The 9,290-nt window shown below is 46.7% G+C and overlaps 1 protein-coding gene across 2 annotated transcripts; it reads right to left on the minus strand.

Moving 5' to 3' along the window:
- Positions 1-1,620: 1,620 nt before the first annotated feature.
- LOC109321535 (60S ribosomal protein L27a-like) lies at positions 1,621-8,934 on the minus strand. 2 transcript variants are annotated; one of them, XM_019552277.1, is made up of 5 exons: positions 8,899-8,934; positions 6,609-6,672; positions 5,752-5,827; positions 4,425-4,599; positions 1,621-1,804 (listed from the first exon to the last, which is right to left on the minus strand). In XM_019552277.1, exons 1-5 carry the CDS (start codon positions 8,899-8,901, stop codon positions 1,676-1,678), a joined length of 447 nt encoding a protein of 148 aa, XP_019407822.1. In that variant the 5' UTR covers positions 8,902-8,934; the 3' UTR covers positions 1,621-1,675. The 2 variants fall into 2 exon arrangements, with proteins under 2 accessions (XP_019407822.1, XP_019407823.1); XM_019552278.1 differs by lacking the exon at positions 8,899-8,934 and adding an exon at positions 8,273-8,296.
- Between the last annotated feature and the right edge of the window lie 356 nt (positions 8,935-9,290).

Below are 9,290 nucleotides of genomic sequence, written 5' to 3' on the forward strand. Positions count from 1 at the left end.
GTGCCAGCTTTACGGCGGATGGTGAAGGTGATCAGCTCGTGGTCACTGTCACCCAGCTTCCCATCGATCACTAGGTCGCCGATTAGGTCGTCCCCCGTAGCCAGTACAAGTCTACAGAGAAATCCCTTGATTTCATTTGCAGTACTTTTGGAAGTGATATTTCACACAAGGCCAGTTTTATCTAAATATATACAGCCCTGCCTGTAAATGTTAAGTCTGTCAGAGGATATTTACATGCTTCTTGACTTTAGCCTCATAACAGCACTGTGAAATGGAGCAATACCTGTTTAACAAGGCAATTGAAGGACCACAGGTAAATCTAGCACAACTGGGGGTAAACAGAGGTCTTTTCTTTAGTGTAGAACACAGAACTGCAATGCTTTAACCATGCTAGTAATTTATGGGTAATTCTTTTACATAAGTATTCTGTATATTGTATAATCCAGAATGTCATACTAGAAGCAGCCATCAGTTTCCTACTGCAACAAATGTTAATGAAGATGTACATTACAGACAAGTCGCTATTGACACAACAGAATCCATTTGCAATCTAGCTTTTTGCTCAACAGAAGTTGGTGATATTTTAGACAAACAGCTCCCTGCTAGGCAAACCTAGAATTGCCTGTAGAAAGGAATGAACTCCACCACCTACCTTGAGCTTCTATTTCTAAATATTATTAGAAAATGTTACTTCTCTATATATACCTCCATGCATATGAGTGCAAGTTATGCCATTGGCATGGTGAATGTCTAAGCAACAGCCTGATGGCAATGATGCTTGAATTCCTGTTAATGTTCCCGAAGAAGCATCAAAGCCCTGCCAGTAGAGGTAGTGTAAGATTGCCAATTACCCCTCCCCCCAAAATACTGTTGATATGTGTGCGTATAGTGTGGTTTCTACTGCATGCTTGGGGGAAAGAGCAAACAAAAGAAAAAAACACCCAAAAAACAAAGCACCTGCCACTAGGACACCCTTCAGATTTGTAGTGTACCACAAAGCAGTATTAGTGAACATTAGGCAATAATGAGTTCTGAGATGTTTTACCCAAAGATCGTTGAAGAGACTCACCAAATCAATTCTACTAACACAATTAGTCCCCTCATAAAAGTAAACCAGTTCTCATACTGAAGACAACCATAGATTGTCTGAAGCAAAACTATCCAGTGTTACCATCCTATATATGCAAGTATGAACCATGCCAAGAACTACCCATCCCAATAACTAGTCACTGAGAGGTGAGGACAGGAACACACTCGAGGAATGTCTAGGAGAGGGGTCAGCAACCCCCAGCATGCATGCTGAGCATGGCACACAAGGCCATTTTGCTTGGCATACCACCACCATCCCAGGCTCTAAACAGCTGCTCCCAGTCATGGAGCCCAGGACACTCCCAGCAGGAGGCAGGGAGGCTGCAAGCCCTGCTCCAAGCACACTGGGGTCCATGGGTTGGCTGCAGCTGGAAGGCTGCAAACAGCTGCTCCGGGCTCTGGCATGTCGGCACTCTAGCACCTTCCAAGGTAGACATTGAGAGTTTTTTAGCACTCTAGCCAAAATCATTGCCTACCCCTGGTCTAGGACATACAAATTCCAAATAAGAATGCTCTGGTAAATCAAAGTGAAACATTTTTATATAGACAGTCTTTATTCAAAATACTGAATAAATGCAAAAATGCTTTATGCCACCAGCACACACGCACCACCAACTTCTTTGATCTTCTCTTCTGCTTTTCTGCTGAAGAATTTTGCTTTCACAATAACAGGCTGTTTTGGCAGCTTTCCCTTTCCCAAGACTTTGTAATAACCCTAGAAAGACACAGGAAAGTTAAACAGATTTTTTTATCATCAGCTGCAGAGGCCCTACATCTGGGTTTATCCTTTGTTCTGCACCAGCAAGAAAACTAAGGCCTTGGCTACACTAGACTGCTTCTGCCAAAATTGTTGCCAGCGGCCTCAAGAGATGTTGCCAAGGCATGTTCATATCCCTACGTCTTCTGGCAGAACTGTCAAAGGTGATATGCACTGCAGGATAGCATGAGCCACTAAAGAGACTGTAGCAACTGGTAAAGGGTAGGCACCTTCTGCCAACAGAAGACTTCTTCTGCTCTGAAAAGTAGTTTTACTCCACTGACAGAAAGCAAGTCACTTTCTACTGACAAAACTTTGTAGCACAGACCATGGCTAAAGAGATGGACTTGCTCCACTGTGAAAACTGACTGAGGAAACAGATTTCTAGTCTCAGCAAATGCAACGTCATTAACAGCAGAAAGAATAGATTCACCATATTTCCATTTAAATCTGCTCAAATTAAGATCTAACCTTGACTGATGGTCATTGTGGATCTTGCAAAGCAAGCAAAGAATACTTTTAACTCCTGATTACACAAGAGGTAAGCTGCATCAAGTGCTGCAAAACGTCTTTTATTTTAAAATTTCACGAAACTATCTTATATAATTAAACATTACAGCTCACAAATGGGTGAGAGTTTTAGCTAATCTTGCATGTATTTCCATGTCTTTGATAAATATTTCAGGGTAATGTGTTATTCCCAACTGTTCTTATTCAGTTTATATCATGGGTGTTAAAGATATGACCCATGGCTCTCAGACCAACCCTACATGCTGCATGCAGGATGGCATGGTTTCAGCCTACACGCGAGGCTGGTCTGGTGTGCACTACACACAATTTATGGGGCTAAATCTGGTGCCACAGGCACTGCAACCATCACAGGCTCATGAGGCATGAGCTGCATGAAGTGGCCCGAATGACTGGCTCTGTGCACTGGCTCCAGAGCTGGTTGAGATCAGGCCCACAGACTGGCCCTGTGCTCTAGAGCCAGTGCCAACACCTCAAGTAGCACGAGGGGCTTGTCTGGGACATGCACTAAATGAGGTACCCACACCACAGCAGCCCTGTGCACTGGCTCCAATGCATGGGGCCAGTCTGTTGGCCCAATCTGGCCTGCAGAATGGCCTGGTACCCCTCATCCAGCCCACAGGGCCAGAGAAGTTTGTATAAGCCAGGGAAGTCACAGTCTTAGTCTCATTCTATCCGTAGCCATTGACAAGTCAAAAACTTGTGCTGGAAACTTTAAAAGTGCCTGCCTGCCAAGAATTCTAAAGAACCTTAATCAGTAAAACTCTGCAGAAGGCAGCCCCCTACTTCAGGCCACTCCTCATTTGGTCCAATCAGCTTTTTGGCAGAAAGGGGCAGTGAGTTGGGCACCCTAATAACTTCTTACTCTCCCTGAGGGGACTTGGGGGGGGGGGGCACGGAGCAATGAGGGGAGCAAGGGCCTGTGTGATGCTGGTGGACAGCAATATCAGGCTCCAGATTAAATCTGTCCTGGGAAATTCTCTCAGGACAAAGAAGTTGGTGCAATTTTTTTGCTCCAGATCTACCATTTTCAGGCCAAATCAGCCATTTTATTAGTTGGATAATAAGCCTGACTGTTAGGTTGCTAGGTTTTTGTCCCACTAAAACAGCAGATAAAACAGGATAAAAATAATATCTACTAAGGCCCCTAGCATTTAAGGAAGTGTCAGTCTCATTTTGTTTGTAGACACCAGTAAGTCAACAACTTGTGCTGAAAACTTTGTAAGTGCATGAGTCAGGTCCTTGCAGTCATCTAGGCCACAGAAGGGAAAAAATTATTTCTCCTTCATCCAGAATTAGGCATTTCTAACCAACAAGCCCAGCTTCCTCTATCCCAGAATATAAATCTCAGTCAATGTTCCTAAAACAAGGGTAGCTGCACTTTCCTCCTTCTTTGGAGTAAGGTTTCTATATCAAAAGAACTATTAACCAGCGAATAATGATGAAAATTTTGTCTTGGAAGACAACTGCAGACAAGGAAGTATTAAGAAGTTTAGTTTGTATGTTAGAGAGCCACTCAGGCAAAAACAAGCAAGAAGTGAGGAAAACCTTCAATTAAGTAGATCCTTCCAATTTTCTTTAGAAAAGCTGATCCATTACTACATTGGTCAGTTCTAAAAGATGACCTAGGGAAGAATCCAAACTTCAAAACAACGGAAAAGACAAGGGCTCATGGAAACAAAAAGCTGCAGCAACACATCCATTCAAACTCATAAGACCTTTTCATCTGAAAGTTCTAAAAACTCCCTTAGTCACAGTTTACAGTAGGGGTGGGCAAAATGCAACCTGGGGGCCAGATGTGGCCCGCCAGGCCATTCTCTCTGGCCTGCGGGCCAGAGAGAATATTAATTTTCTAAATTTTTTAACCTGCTCTGAGCTGCCTGTCATGCAGCCCTCGATGGTTTGCCAAAACTCAGTAAGCAGCCTCTGCCCAAAATAATTCCCATCCCTGGTTTACAGTGTTTTTTTTCAGATGAGCAAACATGCAACTAACTTACGTTTTCTATGACAGAAGGATACTAACAATATTAGTGTCTAATTAGATACTTACCGAGTGTACGACATCTATGACAGGAGCTAATCCGGCCTGGTTTTTTGCATAGGTGAGTCTTGTCTGCTCACTAACAAGTGTCCACAATTTATCCAAGTTGACAGTAGGACAGAAATGTTGATTCTTCTTCAAGTGGTAATGTCTCATACCAACCTTCCCAAAATAACCAGGATGACTGTGAGGGAAAAGTTTTCAATATCACAATTACATTCCCTTCAGTTTCTAATTGGCATACAAATTAAAACACAAAAATCCTACAGCAATGAAAATAGGGGCCAGTTTATAAAGTATACTTTATCATCATTTCATTTCTCTCGTGAAGGAGGCCAAACATGGAGCTTTATTTCTCAGTTAAAGAATGTCCAATTTCTCATCCCTAACATAATGTAACTATTAAAACTAGAACAAAAAAAAAACATATATGCAAGAAGGAGCTTTATACTGCAGCTATAGGTTGTATCATTTAAAAGGGTATGCATTTACTACTTGGTTTTAATAGAATTCCTAACTCCTCCATCTTTCCTGATATAGATCAAAAACCAGATTCTGTGAACTCAAAAACTCAGTGGGATTTTGCTATACACAAAATGTAGATTCAAGATTCTCTGTTACTAACCAGGTAACTAATTAACCACAACATACTGAAAACAGAGCAAACAGATATTATACACCAGGACAACAGACAATGCCTACATGCAACTAGGTAATCACTACATGTTTGACAAGTCACAGAAAATTAGGGTTGGAAAGGAATTCAGGGGGTCATCTAGTCCAATCACCTGCTCAAAGCAGGACCATACCCAACTACATCGTCCCAGCCAAGCCTTTGTCTAGCTGACTCTTAAAAGCCTCCACAACCTCTCTGGGTAACCTGTTCCAGCATTTTATTACCCTCCAAGTGAGAAAGTTTTTCCTAATATCTAAGGCCATATGTAGATGAAATGAGGCGTGTGTGCACGACACTTTAAAGCGGGCTAAATGCTTCTGTACCACTTCAGTGGCAATGTGTATGCAGGACATGGGGGTTTAATGAGCCCTAAATTGAAGCAGTGCTTTTTAAAACCCACCGCTTCAATTTAGGGCCCCCGTTTCTTCTACACATGCCCTACCCTAAACTTTTGGTTTTGTTAATAGAAAACTTTCAAGGCAACTGACTTTCTGGACAACCAACTGTCTACTATAAAAGGTTATATAAGTAAACAGTTAATAGAATTTCATGCACTGCAAATACCATTGCAAGAAGATGTATTTATATACCTTTATTCACATGATAGAAACAGACATAGCATGAAGTACATAAGGAAAAAAAAAAAAAGGTACAGCTTACTATTTGTCAAAGTTAATTCTGTGATGGTGCATGCCCCCAGCATTACCACGGCCTCCAGGATGTTTCCTGTGTTTGCCTAAAAAGAAATTGGTATTACTGTTACGCAAGACATACTGTTAGGTTGCACTTGATCTGAACCTCAGACACCAATGAATACCAGCCAATTTAAAAGAAGCCTGATGAGCATCCCCTATACTAGATGTCAAAAATGCAACCCACGGTTCGGATCTGATCCATAAAGTGCTTTCATTCAGGCTATCAGATTACTGGAAGTTGGTAGGGAGGGGTCAGGGTCTGCCACAGAATTTGGGGCTCCTGGGCCCCAATGGGCATGGTATGAGTGAGCAGGTATGAGTGGACCTGGCCTGTTAGGAGTTTGATACCCACAATCTATGGTAAAGAACTGGAGATGAAGAGTTTACGTGAAGCCATTAAAGCAACTATTAGCTCTAATGTTCCACTGCATTCTTGCCATGGGGGGACTGTTTAGAACAGTGATTCTCAATCAGGGTGTTGTGACATCCTTTCAAGGGTCCTTTCATGCAATGTTAGCACTGTTAGGTGTGCAAACACAACTCACACGATAAATCCAGAGATTTCAAGTGTAGAATCCATTGTAAAAAGCATTCTGCCCTGTTGTGGTCTCTCTCAGCTCTTTGCAACAGAAGAAGTGCTCTATGACTTTTTCTGTGGTCAAACAACCAATTGAAAACTAAAAGCTGGCATTTTCCAAGGTGCAAGGGTAGGACTCGAGTACAGAAATGTTGAGAACCACTGGGTTAGATTAAGCACACATGACATCTCAGGATAACATGACACAAACACAAAACAACCCTGAGACCATTCCCCACACTCACCCACACGGCCATGGCCATGGCTGACATGTCCTCGAAGCTTCCGGGTCTTCCTCAGTCTAGAAGGCTGGAAGACAACAGCAGTGTCAGGAAGGGTGAAGCACTAGAGTAGGTGCCACGCTGTATGGATCAGCCCCAAGCCAGTGCGCCCAGCTCTACCTCCTGCTGCGGTCAATACCTACCAAGTCACAGAACCATAGAGAAGCGGGGCTGGAAGGGACCTCCAGAGGTCATCTAGTACAGGAGTGGGCAATTATTGGCACTTTAAAACACTTAGGGAGTTCTGGTGAGCTGTTGTGGGCTGAGTCAGGATGCCCCACAACACCAGAAGTCAGAGGTTGTCAACCAAGGGTACACATACCCCTGGGGGGTACTTGAGAAGGCCCTAGGGGGTACATGTGGGTGGGTGGGCAGGGACAGAGTGCTGCCACGCACCATCCCACACTGCCATGCAGGTGCCACCCCGCCAGATGCAAGGGGCAGGGGGAAGCTTGCACATGGCAGCTGCTGTACTCCACATTGGGCTGGGGGGAGTGGCGCACAGCCAGTCAGGGGCCATCCCCTCTCCCACTCCAGCTGGGCAGGCAGTGCCTGCACTGTATCCGGCCACTGGGGGCACAATGATCCAAAAGAGCTGAAAACCCCTGCTCTAAGTGGTAGATTACTGATGTAGCCAGGTAGGTGGGGTCTCCATGTAGACCAGCCTGGTACCCCTGCAGACAGGGTACAGAGGCAGGCAGCTGGGTTGAGGCTGCAGGCAGCACTGTCCAGCAGCAGGACAGGCAGGAGGGGCTACAGATCGCAGGGGGGTGACAGCATAGGGCCAGGGCCTGAGACAGAGCTATGATCCGTTTCTAATACAACCCCATGCTGCTACCACCCCACAATCCTGGCCCTGGTCACCTATCTGGCTCCTGGACACTGCCCATGTGGGTTCCAAGCCAGCCTGCATGAAGATCCCACTTGCCTACTCCATCCAGTACCCCCGGCTCTAGGGGTGCCCAATGAAACAGGCCAGAGTGTCTGGGCAGCAGCAGCAGCTGGAAGGAGCCACTGCCGCTGGGGCAGTCAAGAAGTCTATCCACTGTGCTGCCCCAGCCCTGCTGTGTGCCCAGGGATGTCAGGACTGGCTGCACACATCATGGCCTGGGCTGCCACAGGCCAGATAAAATCCTCTGGCAGGCCAGAGCCAGCTTGCAGGCTGTATTTTGCTCACCTCTACTCTAGTCCAAACCCTGCCTGAAGTACAATCATCCCTATCCAATCCATCCTGTACAAACCCATTGTCTAACCTCTTAGCAGAACTAGTCAACTGACACAACACACACACAGCACCCTAACCTGGGGCACGTACAGCAGTGGGAGCCATGGCAGCCAACGTCTTGCTGTTGCAAGGTTGTCAATATATGCTCAAGGGACTGCAGGAAGAAGACTGCTCCCCAGCACAGAAGGCAAATACCCCTCCCCCACAACCTGTATCAATCTGATCATGGGGCAAAATCCCTTTTGTGACCCCAAATTGGGGGCAATCAGTCTGACCCTGAGCGCAGGGCTGAGACCTCCCCTCTCCAGCTCTGATCCCAGCAACAGCACTGGCTTACCCCAGTTAAATCCCCCAACCTGGGCTTCGCCAGGGCCAACACTGTTACCAGGTGTATGATATTTATCATATTCGTACGATAACTTCAACCCACGTATGATGGACAACCAATAACAGCAAAAGTGTTCGAAACGCACAATAATTTCTGAGACAGCTGACTGATGCAGCGCAGTGTATGCAAAACCCAAACCACTGTCACAGCCTTAACCGACTTCTGGGTTTGCTGCCAGCACTTTCGTATGACCGCTTGCCTCGAAATAAGGAAAGGCTTCAGCTCCCAAGCCCCAACTCTCACTCGCTCACTGGCGATCACAGGGACAATACGAGGTAAATAAGACAACGATTCTTCGCATGTTTCCCAAGGTACCATCATGTTTCTGCAGACACGATCGTTTCGAGATTTTCATACGATAACTTCATTTTTTAAGGCCCGGCCCCGCTGCCGCCCCCGGCCTCTGAGGGAGGCTCCAAGCCTTCCGACACGTAGCAGGAGCAGGGCAAGAACGGCGGCAGCACAGGCCAGGAGCGGGGAAATGCGCGCAACTCCCAGCTAGCGGCGGCCCAACCGCTCCCGCCCCCGGCCGGCTGAGGAGACCCCTCCACCTTCCCCCGGGCCAGGACCGCAGGCACCCGGCTACGGTACACCGCGCGGGAAGGCGAAAGGGGATGTCCCACACCGGCACCGGTACCCACCATCTCGGCCGCAAACACGGGACAGGAGAGAGAGGAGAGGTCTCGCGAGACTTCATTCAACAGCGGGGAGCGGAAGTGACTGAGAGGGGAAAGACCGATCTTTCAAATTCGCGCGATATTTCCTTGAGAAAGGGAGGCGGGGCCCTCAGAAGAGTCCGATCTCGCGAGAACTCAGACGTCACGGATCATTCGCCGCGGTCTTCGGCCTGCTGAGGGCTCCGGAGGGCTGAGTCTTTGTCTACCCTGCTCCCATCCCGTGTTGCTGCCGCCGCCGCTCATATCGTTACAGCTCGACCCTTATTAAACTAACCCTGTGGATCAAGGCGGCAGCAGCAGCGGGAAGCTTGGTGCGAGGGATGGGGATGGGGGGGGGGCGGCCCTGATGACGTCAC

The sequence above is a fragment of the Crocodylus porosus genome, unplaced genomic scaffold (assembly GCF_001723895.1).
Source record: "Crocodylus porosus isolate Cpor-Errol unplaced genomic scaffold, CroPor_comp1, whole genome shotgun sequence".
In the NCBI taxonomy this organism is placed as follows: domain Eukaryota; kingdom Metazoa; phylum Chordata; order Crocodylia; family Crocodylidae; genus Crocodylus; species Crocodylus porosus.